General features: G+C 35.0%; 1 protein-coding gene across 2 annotated transcripts in view; it reads right to left on the bottom strand.

Moving 5' to 3' along the window:
• rab3gap1 (RAB3 GTPase activating protein subunit 1) overlaps nt 1–19,354 on the bottom strand; it is an 86,779-nt gene that overhangs the window by 34,482 nt on the left and 32,943 nt on the right. For both annotated transcript variants that reach the window (XM_039757313.1, XM_039757314.1), the window contains exons 11-16: nt 19,113–19,186; nt 11,140–11,232; nt 10,843–11,012; nt 10,633–10,713; nt 6,448–6,620; nt 2,371–2,425 (exon numbers count right to left, since the gene is read on the bottom strand). In XM_039757313.1, coding sequence (XP_039613247.1) covers nt 2,371–2,425; nt 6,448–6,620; nt 10,633–10,713; nt 10,843–11,012; nt 11,140–11,232; nt 19,113–19,186 — 646 coding nt within the window. The remainder of the gene's footprint in view (nt 1–2,370; nt 2,426–6,447; nt 6,621–10,632; nt 10,714–10,842; nt 11,013–11,139; nt 11,233–19,112; nt 19,187–19,354) is intronic.

The following is a 19,354-nucleotide window of genomic DNA, read 5'->3' as shown; positions in this document are numbered from 1 at the left end:
CTATTGCACTATAAATATATTTTATTTAATGTTTTAAGCCTAAAATACTGGACAGTAAATGCCATTTTTGTCCTCGCCATTCAACACAACTTTGCCTCAAAATTCTACTGACTCTCTATTTTCTGTCAAACTCTAGTATGCGTTTTACAATCGCCGCACAGATGAGTTTGACGCTTTGTACTATCACTTTGTACTTCTGTTGTTTAAGTGTTCAGTAAATAGTGCATTGTAATATTTTCACCTGACAAACTCTAAACACTGTAAAGATTTCATATGATTGCAGTTGAAGATTTATTAAGGTCACAGTTTTGTTATTATAAACATCATAACTTGACAGTTTTAAGATTGAATGAAAAAAAACACATCTTTGTACATCATAAATATCAAACAGAAAAAACAAAAATAAAAACGGAAAACTTTAGTTCTTTAAGTGTTTTCTCACATAAAAGTGAACACCAGTGGGAGCAACTTTAAGTATGACACTTGGCCTAAGCCAAATAAATGATATAACCTGTCTGCTGTGAAGTAGGTTGAGGAATGACTTGGTGACATGTTTTTATGAACAAGCACAATTGTACTTTTGAATAGAGAAGAAAAATAAAAGAAGAAGAATCATTTGAAGAAACCTTCTGCTTTAAGCATGGAAGATAAAACTTACTACGAAATATGAGAATAACCTGAAGAGTGTAAAGGCAAAGCCAATCTGTATGCTTTACAAGAATACCACTTAAAAAGTGGATAGGATCTAAAAGGGCAAATACTATTAAATTGGGACTGTATATAGGGTGAATTATTTCAAAGGTGATCCCAAAAAACATTTAATTGGATGGAAGACCATCCAGTGAATAAAAATTGCATAATTTGGCATGTAGGTAAAACAATGAGACCTGATCTAAACAGAAGAAACACTGAGATATAAACACATGAAATGTTTGAAGAAGAAATAATGTCTAATGAATGTGTCTATACTACCCCAAATCATCTGGGTCTGTGGGTGACTTGTGACAACAAGAGTAACAGAAAAATGAAAATGAAAACTTATTTGTTACTTACTGTACACTTTACCATTGGTCTTTTGGTGTTATAGTGCCATATTCCATGCTTTTCTAGGACTCACCATTGTCTTCACAGCCTGCCACAATGGCACTGTGCAGCAGATGTCAGTGGCGTTAAGGTGTCACTCACTAACTATTGTCTTAGTTTCACAGGTCAGGCATTTATATAGCAAAAAGAGCAGATGTTCAGCTTTTGCTACTGTTAGCCTCAGTTACTGCATGAGCAAGTATTTTCATTGTGAAAGCTCTCAGCATTGTTATGCTCTTCTGTCCCTTATTCAAATGGATGCTTTTATATTAAACTGAAATGCATTTCATTACTCATATTCATATTTCTGAAATTTCCAGTCCAGCAACTTTAAAAAGAGCTCTCCCATGTTATTAGAAAGAGTACGCTGGTCATTTTTTATAGGTGATAGTCTCAGATTTTGTTTAAGTAAAAAAAAAAACCAGAGTGGAGATTTGCCCGATTAATGTGTGTATCCTTACCGCTGTAAATCTTGGAGATTCCCTGATCTTTCTTTGTCAATAAATGCATGTTGATAATTCAAAAGTGTGTTTTCATATCAGATATTTAATATAATAACTTAAATTCTAAGCAAATCAGCTTTCTTAAGAGCGCTCACATTTTACTCAAACTGACTGCCAATAATGCAAATGAGAAACCTATCCCAACCTGCTTAGCCCTGTGAGACTTCAAATATTGTTAAATGAAAGAAGTGTTTCACGGTGTACATGAAATAATTTTCGGAATGTATTGTAAAATTGTATGAGACATTTTACTTATTTTTACAGCTGGAATGAAAAAAAATGACTTTGAACGATATTAATTACAAGTGTATCTTGTACGCCACCACCTCTGTCTAACATATGGATTACAAGCACTGTCAGGAAACACAGAAACAAACTACCAAGTCAAGGAGCTGAAATGGAAGCTATGGTAACTTTTTAAAAGCCTCTGAATAGAACAGCGAAATAGCTAAGCAACTTGCTAACCAAAAATGAGCTAAACAGACTGAGTGGTATCTTTGATTTTAACTTTTATATGTCTTATTCTTTTCTGTACCTTTCACGATACACTAATTTCAAATGAAACTTGTTGAGGCACTTAGAATTAAACCATTTAAAACTGAAGACTACATTCAAGAAAGCTAATCCTTAAGAGTTTACTGTAATTATTATTATCTTTTTTCATACATTTTATGTACTTTACTTACAAAATTACCAATATCTGTATAATAATTATAAGTTTGCATAGCACTGCTATATCCTAATATGTGAAGAAATAGTTAAAAACACTAAAGATGTAAATCACCTGAAGTTTCTGGTGCAATAAACAGCATCTTAAATCAGGAGGTCCACCAGCCAAACTGTGAAAAGAAAGTATAAATTGGTAATTAAAATATGTTGAATCATATTGACAAAACCTTCCAATATTTTTTTTAGGATAAACCGTATCTTAATATAAACATAATAAAATCTTAAGTTATAACTACTAGCTGAAATAAAAGGCAAATGCAAATTTACAAGCAAATTTAAAAACATACATGTCATATGTATAAAAAATGTTATTATTTTCAAATTATAAATAGCGAGCCATCGATATCCAGGCTGTTCCGTGCAGTAACTGGATTAGGACAACCTCTCTCCTGAGTAGCCTATGACGTTGTGTTGTGCCAAGCCTACCTAAAGACAGATAATATGAACCCAGAAAAACCAGACACAAGTGAGAACAAGTGTAAATTCAAATTTCTTAGAAACAACACTTGAATATAAATACAGCAACCTAAATCAACAAAGTAATAATGAAACTAAAAGGCACAGAATTTTGTCATGAAGGAACAAAATTAGAGTTCAGTGATTATTGGAAATCTCAGATACGCTGGTGCAAATGAATGAAATGCAATAACCTTTTTCTTTCTCTTTCATGTCAACAATCTAATTACAGTAATTGGGAACTAGTCACTTGCACTTTTAGAATTGAACTCATTCATAAACACTTGAATATATATATATGCAAGCCAAGACTATAAAGATTCTGAAGTACGTACTGGAAGCATAGCTAATCCTAACATTGCCGTCTTCACTGGAAAATTCTTTAAGAATAAATAAGAAAGTATTTCATAGCATCTTATTAAGTCAATATTGTTAGACACTCTAAGATAAAAACCCAATTTAAAAATCTTAGCCAAAAAACATTTGTGCCATTAAAGAATAACCACATACTATACTTTCCATTCCTTCACATATGTTATTATTAAGCAAGCCTTGTACACTTGTATAAAGCGAACAATGCTGCAGCATGTACAAAGTTCAGAAACTATAGTATGTTTTTATAAAAATCAATAAGTGATCTAATTTCACCTTATAATGGCTTCAGTACACTGCTTAAACTCTATAGATTGATTTTAAGATTTATTAACCTTAAAGCTTTTATTTGGATGTTCCTCGAATATTTACTTGAGCTTTCAAAAGTCTTAACAACATAGGACATCTTGAAGACAACTACATATGCTACTTATTGCAGCCTTAAGACAAAAAGGGTTTAAAATGCTGGCTTCATCAAGATTGTGGGACATCCCCCTTGAATATAAAGGTAGAACTCTCATATTTTAAGCATCTTTTTGGTATACTGTATATAGGTTTCTTTTTATTAATTTTTAACCAGTGGTCACCCTACCTCATGATATTTCATTGACATTACATTACCTCCCATTGAGTGATACTTGTGGAGAAATACAATTTTAACATGACAAGAAACTCCAAGTAAATTGAACTGTACAAAATTACAGAACTTTAAATTAACCAGTCAATCACCTTGCTGAGTATGCCCATTGCTTCACTATAATAAAAAAAAGGCATAATTATACATTCAATTGAGATTATCGTTACAATAAGTACGGTGTTTATAGCAAGTAGGATTCTGCTCACTTTTTCTGTAGATGTGCAATACATTGCCAGAGTTTTCAGATCTTTTATATGTAATAAAATTTTGTTCAATTACAAATGATACTCACACATCCTGTTCTAGCTCTACGTTATTGCAAGCTTACATGCTCCAAACACCAAATTACAAACAAAGTTAGTTATTTAATTGTCAAAAACTAAAATATTCAGATCCAAAGTTCTCCGGTAGTTCTCAGAAAGAAACAGAGCTGACAAGGACGTGACTACTCAATGTCACAAGCACCCTGGCTTTGCTGGGGTTGGGAGGAAAACCAATCTATTTAGAAATGCAAAGCACAACAGTTTCAGATATTCAGATTGCAGTTGTTGAGGACATATTAAAATTATGGATTTAAAACACTACTTTTTTGGTTTTGTTTTGTTCAATATTGTCTTTATGAATAAAATGAAAAAGCAGCTCACCAGGTATGGAAACAGCAATAATTCAATTCAGTTTAATTTTCTATGGTATGTTTCCATGACTACAGGCTCAAAGCACTTTAACACATTTACAGCTAAAATACAAAATATATACTTTATTACACAATGAGAAAATATAAAACAACAGATTAGGCTACAAAACATGTAGTGTAACAAGCATTTTAAAGTGAATAACATAAATGGATCCCAGTAATCTATGTTCAATAATGGACATCCCTGCACAAAACAAACGACCAGAGACACCCCAGAGCTTTAATGCAAAAATCACAAACAGAGCCAGAGGTAGTGAGCCGTTCTGGAGACCAACACACCAGCCATCACCTCCTGTGCAGTCACAGTAACACGTCAGTTTGTGCTGTGCCATTTAATAGGAAAACTGAATCAATGATTTCAAATATATAAAATTAAAAAAAGAACATTCATTTCTCAAGAAAAAAAAAACTAGAAAATTATGATTTTTATCACAAATAACACATTTATCCTTCCCAGCTCTAGCTGCAAGTAAAACAACAGTAAAACTTCCCAAAAAACAGTGGATATAAAATAAAATATTTTTAAATCATTTGTTTTAATTTTCAGCTTGCTCTGGGGAACATTCTACATCCATTGTGTACACTGCTAAATAGCATCAAATATATACCCTCTTTCAGGCAGATGCAATGGATAAATCTGTAAAGATGTAAATCTTACTGTTAAAAAATGTCTTTTCATTTTCTCTCTAATATTATATAACTTTTTTTTTTCCCCAAGAACCTGTCAAATCTAACAATGTAAAAGGTAAGATAAGGTAAAATATATGCACTTTCAGTTCTTAGATTCATTTTCATGACAACACCCAGGGCTTTACTGAAAAAAAACTCGACATGAATTTAAAATAATTTCTGGACTCCAACCGTTTCAGTAATCCAACACTGCTGCCAGTGGACAGCTGCCTCAGAGTCCAACTCCAACAATGGATAAGACCAACACTGATTATTTAAACTGAAATTTTTGGACTCCGTCTCTCTTCCCTTATAACTAATACCACACAGCCTCATAATTGGCCCTGTACCTCCCCTAAAACTGATGTATCACAAGACTGCACAGTTTGCAATGTACAGTTTAATAAGCAACCTTTTAACCCATCTTGGGGTGCACACTACGTCACCTAATATTCTATTAGTCCACTTATAACTTACGTTTTCGTCAGATCTCTGGCTTAGATTTTAAAGCTGGCACTAATTGTACACTTTTATGTGGATCATATCCAGGTACAGCTCAGTTAGAGTACACATACACATGAAAAATATTGTGCCTGCAGTACAGTATAATGCTCCCTGTTTGCAGTGTGCCCAGAGTGAGACGGATTACATTCAGAAGACATCTCTATATATGCACATTACTCTTGTTCTATACATTTGGTCATTGGTCTCATTTAGCAGCTGAGCACAGAAAGCTGCTGCTTATTCCTCAGGACCGTGGTACACGGTTTGATCAACAGGTTCACACCTGAATTTACACCTTTATTTATTTTTTTTTTTTTTTAAATGTGGTCAAGTGCTGTCCAACTGTTTCAAAAAGAGGTGCTAAGCCACGATGTCAAGTGCTGTGTTTGCTCTGATTGACTGACTGATTGATAATTATGTGAACACTTCAAAAAAAAATTAAACGTATTTGCTATTTCCTTTTTTTGAATATTTTATTTTACTTTTATTATTCATAACACACACCTTATTACTAAGTGTTTTTGTGCTGCTAAAATATTCAAAGTACCTCTTAGGATTATCATTTGCATTCTCAGCTATATTCTCTCCCATCCTTTGTGCCATTTTTTACTTTTCTCTTTTCACTGTTGCTCTCAGGTGCTCCTTTCTATGAACTACTGTAAGCTACTATTGAGTGACTTTAATGCAGTATGTTTTTTATCCTTTAATTTATTATCTATTGCTTCAGTAAACAGTATGGAAAACAAACAAATAAATAAAAGGAACCAAAAATTGAAAAAATAAGCACACAGATTTCTTACCCTGTTATGAGTATGTTGTTTTCCCACCTGTACCTCATTTCCAAAACAAATTCTTGCCAAAGATGTGCTACTCCTTTAACTCCTCCATGGTAAAAGTTGACCAAGCAGAGGCACAGAGCAAGTTTGTAAGTCAAGCTGTCAGCTGGAGAAGACTTGAACTGGTTATACAGCCTCTAAAAATGAAATAATAAAGTATTATATGAACTCTATAAACCTCATTCCATATTTTCAAGAACATTCTCACTAACAGTGCCAATTTAAACATGTAATTACCAAGTATGATATATTATCTTATGTAAACTTTGTTTCTAAGCTGATATAAAATAAAATACCGATACAAAAGTGATCCCTTAAAATCTGATTGACATTTTTGCAATGTTTGATTTCCAATAATCCAAGTTCACAATACAGAGTAAATGAACGGTCTCAAATGTCAGTCAATTCAAAATGGGTGGGCAAGCATAGTGGTCTCCATCTTTACAATTTTGTTCAGTTTTCTCCTTCTGCCTGTCCAAGGCAAATTCAAACTAGTAACCAGCAATTACATACTGGGTAATCGAGAAACCAAAAAAAGAATTTGTTAGAGGCCATATGGAATAAACATAGAAAGAAACCCAACTACAAAAGATTACCTTAATTATCATTTGTTGAAATGAAATACGAACATGAAGTAAACTTTAAAAAATTCACAATGCCCTGACCAAATATTACCACTTTGCAACATGTATTTGGACGCGGTAGTGTCTGATGTTTTAGGAAAGGAAATGCAGAGCTGGTTTTCCTTTCTTAGTGAGGCAGGTGGGTGGAGTGAGATGCATGGAATTTTTATCATACTCTTAAAATGTTTCCCTCATATGGGAGACTCAGCTTTTTCTTGTTTCTCCAACGCCCATCTATCCAGCCTCTTACCCATTTAAAACATAAGCATTCCAAGGTCAGTTAATAGTTTGTTTTTAATTGAATTTTCAAGCCAGCTACAGTTCACACTTTACTAAAATCAACATATATTACAAACTGCTCAAATAATCCAAGAGTAATAAAGAGTTATAAAAATATTTATTTTTTGATTTTTTTAGCTTGCTTTCCTCTGACCAGACGTACAGGGTGAGTCAAAAAGAAGTACCACATTTCAAACGTTTATTCTACAAAAACACTACAAGATAAAATTTCATTATGACACAAGAAAGCGTATACAAAATAGATTTTTTTCACTGTGTTTTAAAAATGATGTCATCAAGGTTGTGGCCATCATTAGCGATACACTCTTTAAGACAATTTCTGAACTCTCGCATAACTCATTCGGCCATTTCCAGGGGAACAGCATCCTTGAGGGCTTCAAGGTTTTGTGGTCAGTGTGTGTGTATACCTTCGACTTGAGCCCCACAAGAAGATATCGCACATAAAAGCCACCTGATATCACCACGCAGGGAGATCAGCTTCCCCGGAAACATCTCCCACAAAACTTGCATGGATCTCCGCACCATATGAGCTTTTGATCAATCCTGTTGAAAACAGGCCTCCACCACATCTATTTCTTCCAGTTTGGGCCACAAAATATTCTGTAGTAACAGTGACCGCTGCTCCCCACTCCTCAAACAAGTAAGGGCCTACAATGCCAAATTCTGCAACGGCACACCAAACTGTAACACGCTCACTGTGCATGGGTATTCTGATGAAGTTCAGGAAGGTTGGTTTCAGCTGAATAGCGAATGTTTTGCTTATTTACGCAACCATTCAAATGTTCAAAACATTTCGTAGTAATGATGGATTCGTTGTTTTTGAAGAACACTTTGACAGTGAAAGTATGATGCGCAGCTGACCAAGGCATGTTGCCGACTGAAAAACTACAAGGGATCGCCTATCAAAGGACCACCACCCCAACCTGCTCGACTGCCTCTACCTCATGCAGTGACCTTAAGAAATGTGATACTTCATTTTGGCTCACCCTGTACTTTTAAAGACATCTTAAAACTTCAAATATTATGAAAGCACCAGTAACTAAACAAGCTTCCAACAAAGCTTTAGGTACTATTATCTTCTCTTACTCACAGACAACAATTTTGTTTATAAATCCCTTTTACTGAAACGTTTATTCATTTAAGAGGTCTCATAAATCTCTGTGGTAATTTTTTAAGGTATCCTTGGAAGTTCAAATAATTTCTGAATATGTTTAAAGGGCAACAACACATAAGTATAAAAAAACGCATTTAATGAGGATTACACATGATCACCATTAAAATTACACAGCTTGAATTTCACACTTTAAACTTTAGTCCACAATTATCACAGAAGGAATACCACCAACAATACCACAAATGATTTAAAAATAATTACTAAAAACTAACTTAAGATATTTAATAAATGTTATGCAGTTTAGTATCCATCTAAATCCAAAAATGATTAGCTGAAAGAGGTACCTTAACAAGCTGGAAGTCACAAAAATCAACATCTACAACTGCACTGGATCAGCCATTGAAGCCATTTGCAATTGTAGAAGCTGTAACACAATACTCTTATTCAAACTATCCTTGTTTATTTTTTTTTTTTTTCAGAAAACTAGATCAAAATTATCACCAGCAATGCTAATAATGTGTCTGAATAACTTCAAGAAATGGGTCACACAAAAAATACTGAACATGGCTTCTAAATTTGTTTTCCATAAAAACAAACTACAGTATCTTCTTAAAAGTAGTAAAACAGCTTTAACAGTTATGAGGCTAACTAAGCTGCAATCAAGTCAAGAGATATCAGCACCTCTAAATTCTCTGAAATAATGCGTTTATGTCAAACTGAACAGATAACAGAAGTTAAAGATAAGTGTCTGCCCTTAGCAAATCTTCTTTAATCATGTGAAGTGAAAACGGTTTGTATTTCAGGTGGAATTTGGCATTGGTAATGTGTCTATAAGATTTCCAACTTAAGGTTTATTGATTTAAGGGAGTTTGCACATTCTATCCAGATTATTAGAGGTAGACATTAACTTAAAAAATTGTTTTGTTCAGTTCAGAATTGTTATAGCTTTCCTCTCAGTGCTGAGCACATCCTCAATTTTGGGACAATTACAAAATGGATGGATTTATATTTCATGGAAGTTTTTGTATCTAGATGTCATAATCAGAAAAGTCTTTTAAGGTATTTTTTAATATGTAAACTCTAGTACATTAAGTTCCTTAGCATTAGACGTGAGCGTCGCTCAGACTGTGGAAACAGTGTTAAAAGCATTAGTCCCAAGTGTCACAACTGTATAGACACGTTTTGCATAAGCGTTGGACCCAAAGATTACTCGGGCGGTAAAAGTGCTAACAGTGTAGTTCCAGATGTTACTCGGGCAACTATATAGGTGTGTCTTAGTTAAGCATCAGGCCCAAGCTTTATCTGGGCAACAGTGTAAATGCATAATTTCCTAGCCTCATAATGGCGTTTCGTAACAAACTTTATTTCAGCTGCCTAGGTGTTGCACGCTCTTAACAGTGATACATGCAGTGATGTTGAGGAGCCTGTCATCAGCACTCATGATGCAGTGAATGTGTCTGCAGGCAGTGAAATTGCAACGGACAGTGAAACCAAAAGCAATTCTGATGAATTTGAATGTGACACTTGGTTTTCTGCGTTTGACCCTGCTTCAAATCAGCACCACCTCATTTTGATTTTGTGGGGAAGCCAGGAATAAAAGTGAACATTGACAGCCAAAATCTACTTATTTACTAGAAATTATTTCTTGATGATGATGTAATCGAAAGAATTTTTGTTGAGACGAACCATCATGCTCAACAGTGTTGGGTAAATGAACGTACATAAACCATTCAAATATATACCGCATAAAACACATATTTTTGATAATATATATGGTATTAGCATCATCATTATTAATCATTTCACAATATTATTAATCAACTTCTGACTTTGTACTTTTAGTGTCTTGCACGTTTTACAGTAGAAAGATGACATTTAATAAAAATGTTGCTTTTCAAGCCAAAAAATTTGCTCTAACTCCGTTTTTTTCTCTTTTTAGCATTTCTCAGTACATGACCATTTGCACTTTATTTAGAAAGTTATTATAAACGGGTATTAAGGTTAATGAACTGCCTGTCATTATAACAAATAGTAAAGATTTTCTTGCATATAAAGTTGCTGAACAGTCAAAAGTTTAAAAAGAGCAAGAAAAAACAAAGATAATTAACATACATAATCCTCATGATCAGTGTTTAAAGTTTGCTTTGCTTCCACTGCATCAATATGCTTGTCGGCTGCATCTGGAAAAAGATACTGAGAGAAAAATACAATGAATGAGCCACTACGTAAAATCAAATTCAGAAAAAGTTCAAACTGTTTGAAAGACCTTGTTATATATTTTATGACGATAAATCATGCAGACTTGATTTATCCATGACTTACCAGTAATATTGAATTCAGTACTTCATTACTAAGAGGAGATTCTTCTACTCGTCTGCGCCTACGCATCCTTTTACGTGCACTATGGACCATGTTGGAGACAGACAATTTAGGAATTGGGACAGTGGTTGGCTCAGTGAGTTTAGATAAGGCATGACTAATTTCATTATTTTCTGGAAAAAGAAAAAAAAAAGTTTCTAATCTTTGGAAGAAACAAGCTTCTTTACTTTAAACAAATTTCTTAATTACTTTTAAAACTAATAACTCTGCACTGATTATTAAAGGAACATACAATAATACCTTTTCCATCATCCTCCAAAGATGATCTCCCAAGAATTTCTTCAGTTGATTCTTTACGACAACAAAGTTTAAAGAATTCATGTAGGAAATCCCCTGCCAAAAATATCAAGCAACACTAATGACTATGTAGTAACAATTTGTTTTAATTTTTAACTGCCATACAAACCTTAATTATTGTATTATATTACTGCATTGTATATAGTTTTCTGCACAGTAGACAGTACTTTTTATTTTTATGGCTCTTTAGGTTTTTATTCCCCTCAATCAACGTAACTTCTCAGATGAGCACAATACTACTAACATATCTTAAAATACTTTAAGTCTGAGAAACATACCATATCACTGGCTCAAAGAAACAGAAAATATTTCTACCTAATTCAAGTTTAATTATTTTAAATACTTATCATAATTCATTATAAAGTGTTTACAACTGAAAGAGTCTAAGATGATTAAATCTGAACAGCTTGGCTGCAGTGCATGCCATGTTAAAAAAAACACACTACAACTGGTGCGAAGTAATCTTCAATTTTAATAAACACAAACACACTTAAATTACATATTATAATAATACTAGCCATGTGTTCCCAACTACGTTGCGCGTGTTAAAGTTGTCTGTGAAGGACTCCCTGTTTCAACGCGACTGCCAGTCGTGAACTGGGCCCTTCGTCGCACAGCATTATGATTTTTTATAAGGGAAACAAAATTACAAAAGAAAACCCTTTGGACACTGCTTCGATAGGAACGGCCTACTCAGAATCACTATCCGAATTGTAATTATGTGGTGGTTTAGGAGCTTTTCTGCTTCTGTCCATTCACAGTCCGTCTCGTTTTCACGACGCTGTCGTTTCCTCACACAATCTCTTCTCAACCTTTGTCTAATCTCGCAGGTTGCTTTGTGGCAATCCAAAGAGTAAGGCAATATACACGGAGCAATGGTTATAAAAGGGGGGCACATAGGTATCCAGGCTTTTTAAAGCATAAATAGAGATCACTTCACTGACATGTGAGCAAGACACGGTACAACTGTGAGACGCGCAGCACTCGCCGGCTACAACGTAGCAATAATAATTTCCGGAACGTGCTGTTACGTTGTCATTCATTTTACCCACTGTCTTTCTTTCATTCATATGTTACGTAGGCACGTACCTTTTATCTTCGGCAATCTCATTCTCTAACCAGCGTAACACTGTCCACCACCCCTTTCGTTATTCCAGCACATTTTTGACATCCGTGAGTAACAACGACGTATTAAACTGGAAGGTGGTCTATGCATGTGTGGAATTCGCAGACAAAGATCAAGATCTAAATGAAGATCTCTTTAGTTAATTTAAAGCACAATTTGTTTAGTTTGAATGTCTGTGTTCTGAGGTGTGACTGGAGTACTACAGTCTTCAGTAGTATAAGCCTGGAGGAGATTCTTAATGCAATGCCTATGTTTTAGCTGTCTCTCTACTGCCATCTAGTGCTGCTTCTTATTCATTCACGGACAAACAAAGATCAAGATTCAAATGAAGATTATATATAGAGATATGCTTGCTGTACTGTACAAGGGACTGCTGTCATGCAGAGGGCTGGCTTTTTCTTTGTGCCATTGTTTGCCCCCAAAAACCCTGAAATGGATTAACAGAGTTTTGAGAATGTTGTGTCACTATGTGTGCTTCTCTATCCTTCTCCAATTTAATCAGCAAACAAAACAAAAAGATAAAGGATCTACTGCTCCAATGATTAATAACAAAATAAATGCTTTGGAAAGAGGAACACTTTGCTTTTTACATACTGTACAATCTCTCTACCTTGTACAACTCACTTTCTTACTGTGAAGCTTCACTCCATACAGCACTCAATCTGATATCCATGAACTAAAATTCTTTTTTTCAGCAGAGAACTGTTCAATCCTTTTTTGAGGACAGTGTCTTAGGCAATCGGCCTAGACTGAGCTGTTGCATATAACGAATAAATTTTGCTCAGTTATAAGCAGAGGAGGTGACGTTTCTTTTTCACTTATTAGCTTTGCAGAAATCAAACCTTCTCGGCAATAATTCATACTTGGGTTTGTCCATTAAGGGTTGCAAAAGTGTGTTTCTGGCTACGTCCCTTACTGAGTAAGGATATACTGACACATACCAAGAGACCAATTCTGCCAAGTCTTCACATAAAGCCTCACATTTTTAGCTCCACAATGAATTCACCTTGAGTAAGGTGGGGTTTATTTTAACACTGCTATGCCCCTGCAGCTTGCAGGCTTTTGCATAAAATGAAAGTCTGATATGCAATGCCAAAGAAAACAGGGCAATGATAACGTTGTCTTACGTTATTAAACAATTAGTCTTTGGGCAAAAATGAAAAAGTAATGTACCAAGAGGGAAATCACCCACCAAATCATTCTAATTCACTCATCTTCAAAGCAGACATTATATTCTGAGCATTTCGTGGTGAACTACTACTAGGAACAGAAATATCTCTCTATTATACAAAAAAATCTTGGGGAGGGAAGATAAGACATGATCTTCTCGGAAGACAATTTGAAGTCCCACGAGAGACACTTTAACTTGCTCCCAGCTCTTAAAACAACGCCAAGCGACAAGCAAAACACACAGCTCGCCAGCAGTAGAAAACCAGCAGATGATCCGACTGCTTCTCCTTGCGTGCATTCAGCCACCCTAATCCCTCAAACTCCCCCCACAACGCGAGCGGCAGAGACACAAAGTGGCAAAAAGAACAGCAGCTGTACAGGCTTTAAAATGATCAACGGGCAGCGTGACAGCAGCAGTAGAAAGACAGCAGGTGATCCGATGGCATCTCCTTAGCGTGCGTTCAGCTACACCCCCTTCACAAAACGAGCAGCGTTATACGTCTTGCGAGAAAGAGATGCAACCACGCCCGGGGCCGGAAATAAAGGACAAGTATTGTTTTGACAAACGTTTTAAAGTAAAAGTGAAAATAATGTATATGTAATAATTCCCATGAAAATAACAATAATATCTCTTTAAATTGTATATCCGCTAAACCAAAACACGGGGGTGGGCGAGTGAAGCGAATATATAGAACTAATGGAATAGCTTTCAAAAATGTGCAAACTTCCTAACACATTAGAAAACTTGTATTGCAACCACTCTCTTCTTTTCCACTTGCTGAAGCTGTTGCTACTAAATGTCTACAGAATTTTATCTACTAACCACCACAGTAAGTGAAAGTTGCTTATGTCTACTTGATAGGGTTATTCATATACCATCTGAAAAATGGTTTCTTTCTAACTTACAACATTTGTTTGTTTCTTCTTTGGCTTTAACCAAGTCAGCAGTATTAGCAAATACTCATAATTAATAATTTGAAATGTGTAATGTGATTTACATTTATATGAGTATAGAGAGGTTTAGAAGGTCTATGTCAGCATACATCTACAAATGCAAACAAAAACTAGATTGTGTTTATTCTGGAAACTAAAATAAACAGAAGGTTAGACTTAATGTCTCAGTTACTGAGCATTCACATTTGACAAAGATTTGAAACCTGAAAGTTTGTGTTTGTATCCTTGTTTTTATTTTTCCAGCTCTTTCAGATTTTATATGCTACAAATGCAATTCATTGCTAAACATACTTTAGTCAGTGTTAACAGTACTCTCCAATGAATCTGAAAATTAAATCCATTCACAGTTTTGTACTAATTTTAGCATGTCAACATTTTTGACAACAAGCATATTTTCCTTTTCAGCAGAAACAGAAAAAAACTTGCTTTGGTTCATCCTCTTGGTTTAACATAACAAACTGAGCTTTTTTGTTTCTAAAATCCCTTACATTTGTCATTGACACAACATTTCAATTTTCAATTACACGTTGTGCTGTTGCTCAGAAAAAACTGAAGAACTCCATACCTATATTCTGTGTTCTAAAAATATGTCCTGGGAACAAGGGTCCACAGAAGATAAACAGACATTGAACCTTCATGTTGTGCTTTTGTAATGTTAACGTTTAGCACAAGTCAAATTTTCTGAATGATTTTCACAAAAAGCAAAAGAGCAAGTAGCTACTTGTAAAAAGTACATTAACCCATTAAGCATTTTTTATCATCATCATGCACAGGCAACCCCCTTATAGTCCCACTCTATGCCTTTTTTAATTCTGTAAGACATTCAAGTGGGCAAAACCTTCAAACCTTGTAGTCAGACGAACATTTACCCTGTATGTTTGCAGATAAGCCAAATCATGAGTGATTAACCAAAATACCATGAAAAATGTGACATTCATGAGTAAGCCAAATGTGAATATTTAAAATGAAAACAGTTATGGATAACATAAAACTAATTTTAAAAGTAATGAGTAACATAATGAAATAAAAATACCTGCATTATTCAAAGAAAAAAAAAAAACAAATATGCATTACTACATTGCTATGAAAGCTTATAAAAAAATACTGCATTATTTTGTACATGTATTTGTAAGTGTATTGCCTACTGCTCCAGCTGTTTGGTGACAGCTAGTAAGGAAGAGGTTAAGTTCTTGAGTAACATGCAAGTAAAAAGAATTAAATAAAAATCATTGGTATACATTTAATCGTGCATGCACTGAGGGTTAAATTTAACCCACGCAGTTTACGAATACAAGAATGGAGTGATTACTGCAGCAGCACTAAATGTATGGCAAGAACCAAACATGGTAAGCTGGTACATACACTGCAGGGCACAACTGCAGAGCCAAGCAGAAAAGAGAATGCTGCGTGCAATCCACTAATGCTGGGTGTACACTGTGCAGTTTTGGCATGATTTTATACTTGATTTTAAACCCGACTGGCAGACACTGAATTTACTGAATTTCTGAGCTGGCCTGAGTTTTAGCTTCATCGGCCATTACTTCACATGCAGTACAAGAATGTGGTAATACCCGAATGCATATTACAATTGGGCTGTTGTATGAATGGACGCATTTCTGTTATGTCATAAATTTCAGACAGCTGTCTTATACGGTGAACAGTCTCAGGACCTAATTTTCTAATGTTGCAATAAAATTTCATTGTGCATCAATCACAGTATATTGTACATTGAGTATTGCCTTGGTCATGCTCATTTTCACATTTTTGATTTAAAAAAACTAAAAATCATATAGCAACACACAAACAGCTAAGTGGTCTTTTACTTTTCTTTATACTTTCAGAGCACAGTACAACAAGACTCAGGAAAGCAGCCCTATTCTTTGTTGAAATTGTGAGAAGCCTATGGCCATCATGTTTTTTGAATGGGCAAAACTGACCATCAGGGTCATATACAAGCATAATCTGACGTGCTATGACATGGGTGATCACTCGGACTGAAAGTGTTTGCACAGATTGAGTACATGTATGGCTGTCAACTTTACTATGTAATGTGAGTAGTTGCATGCCCACCCTAATTTCTAAAAATCATATAGTTTATGTCTGGCATAACAGAAACCAATAAATAAAGCATCAGTTTAGTTTTAATCCAGCTATTTGCCACAGATATTTTGAAACAGTATGATCTGGTGGTGCAGCAACTACTGTTCATACTCCAAATCGTGGAGGCTTCTATTTCAGGACGGAAAAAGGGAATATTATAAAACAGAAGACAATTACTAGATTTGGCTATGTTTCTGTTGAGTCTCATGACGATATATGGACATAAGATTCAATAACAAATGTTGGCCACTGAAATGTTCCGTTTTTCATGCAAAAGAACAAAAGTAACACACTATTTGTATAGCATTACATTTTGTAATTTGTAACTCTATAACATATTTACTTTTTTTTGTAAGTAATGAGTAATATAATTAAGTTATTTATACAAGTAACTGTTGGCGCACTACCGAGACAGATTAGAAAGGTGACAAGCTGAGTATATAAATGAGGACCACCATCAGGAGCAATGGAGGAAACACCATAAATCAATGAGCAAAGGGAGGGCCACCTACAGAGAGATGGAAGGAGGATGGTGGTGAACTTGAAGCAAGAGCGTGGTCAAGAGTCTTTTCATGAAAAACTTAGCAAGAAGGAGAGAAACAGAAGTGTAAATTGTGTCTTCCTGATCATAGGAAAAGGCTAAGAGTAACATTATTACAGAGCATACAGGAAAAGAGACTTGGTTTCGTCTGCCATGTGCTAACGGCCCCCTCTAACATAAATTATCAGCAGCTAGCACAGATTGGTGACAGTGTTCCCTACATCCAGAAAAGTGGGAAAGATTGTACGTAGGTCAATATACTATTTCTTTAGAATTCGTTATGTAAGGCACCAAAGTTGGTTCTTTCCCATTTTGAACCTGATACCCTAATAAACTCTTCTTACTTGACTGCTTTCTTGCTCACCTTTAACCTCAAAGAAGTCACTAAAATACTACGTCAAATTTTACAATACTTTCAGTGTGATCGAAATTCCATTACTTGTTTGTCGTTGTCTATTTGGACAGTTTTAGACTTTATGTACAGTATCCTTGTGGTCTTCCAAGTTAGCATCATTCACATTCTCTAGTATTTCTGAAACGGTTATAAACCTTTCTGATTTCTTTGAAGTTTATTACTAGACATGATTTTAATATTTTCTTAAACTCCTGTAATTTAAAGCAATACTCAGCCCAAATATTTTTTAGTGTGTTACTTATCCCATGTATTTTGTAGTGATGATCAAGAACAGGTGTTAATGTTATCCTTTCATGCAGAATGACAGAAAGTAGTTTGAGTTAGGTGCAGTGTGTTGTCACCTCATATTACCTTTACTGATTTGGTCTTAGTACATACAGTATCAACAGTAACAAGACCAACTTTTGGGGGACCACTGTTACAGTGTGCCCCAGGACTGCAGACTCCGCTGCAGCAGACCAAGATCAAGACTAAGTGCATCTGAAGTGTGCTTCTTGGAGTTAGAGAAGGGGAACAAACTTGCGTACTAACTTAGACCACCTCATGAGTAGTTTTAACAGATGTATTATGGTGAGTAACATTACCAAATGTATTCTGCATGCATTAGGAAACAAAAAAGCACTAACGCGCCATTAAAGCCATAGAAACCATATTTTATATTTATATTTGGACTGAATTATAGTGTGATACTGAATCAAATACATTTACCGCAATTAAATACAAAACTGAACTAGCAGGAAATTAATGCCAGTATGTACGTTTTTGTCGGCTTGTTGGTCCTGCCAATGTGATGGAAATTTTACATGATTTCCTAATAAGCATTTGAGTCACCCTTAGAGTTTTGATTACTTTGATATAGGTACATTAGACTGGATATCTTGGGCATTGGGGGTCCCCTTCAAGGTCAGAATGGGAGATGAGATACACCGCAGCAAAAAACGGAATAAAGCCAGTATGTCATACCAGTGTATAACAGCCCACTTCAAGTTGTAATCTTCAGTTAAAAGATGCAGAGTTGGCATCCCTAATTAACAAATCGTTCAGCCGCATTATTTAGGAAGTTTGTATTGACAAATGTTGTCAGTTTCTTCCATGCTGTATTACTTCAGATCGGGAGTGTTGTGGAGACATCCTTGCAGGTGTTCCCCAGCTTGTGTTGTACTGTAAATACTATGCTGCGATTAGACATTTTTTATAAATGCTGTGCAGCCACTGATTACGTATTTATACACTTTGCTGACTGCTGGATTAATCTGGTTATTAGGAAAAGCTAGGCACATAATGTATGACAACTCTTCTGCTAAGTGTGTAACTGGGAAATGAGTTACAGTGAGTGGATTATACTTCAGATACGATTCTACAACTTGGCACAGTACCACTTGGCTTCATTACTTTCTGTATAGTGATTTCACAGCCTTTTCATACACTCAAAGTGAAAAGCAATTAAAAAAAATTGCCGTATGGCCCACAAATAAGCCAATAACTATTTTAGATCCTAAAGTTCTTGGCTTATCTGAAGTATATATGGCAAATAAAACATGACAGAAGGGTAGTTGAGTCATGTTACTTCCACAAACATGCAACATATAATTCAACAGATAGCATCTTACCCAATAAACATTGAGGGTTTTCTGCTTTTCTCACTCTTACTGACCAATGTGGAGCTTGAACTGGATCCAAATCACTAAAAAAGGCATACCAAATAGCAAATCACCACAGCTGAAAACATTCAAAATAATTTAGTAGGTATGAACAAATATTTAATAAAATCCAACTAAACAGTTGCTGTAAACTGCATAGTACTAAATAGATAAAATCGGATTATTAACATTAAAACTTTATTTTTAAATCC

This window comes from Polypterus senegalus, chromosome 6 (genome assembly GCF_016835505.1).
Source record: "Polypterus senegalus isolate Bchr_013 chromosome 6, ASM1683550v1, whole genome shotgun sequence".
Taxonomy (NCBI): Eukaryota; Metazoa; Chordata; class Cladistia; order Polypteriformes; family Polypteridae; genus Polypterus; species Polypterus senegalus.
Note: the sequence above shows the minus strand (reverse complement) of the source record. Positions and strands in the feature narration are given on the sequence as shown.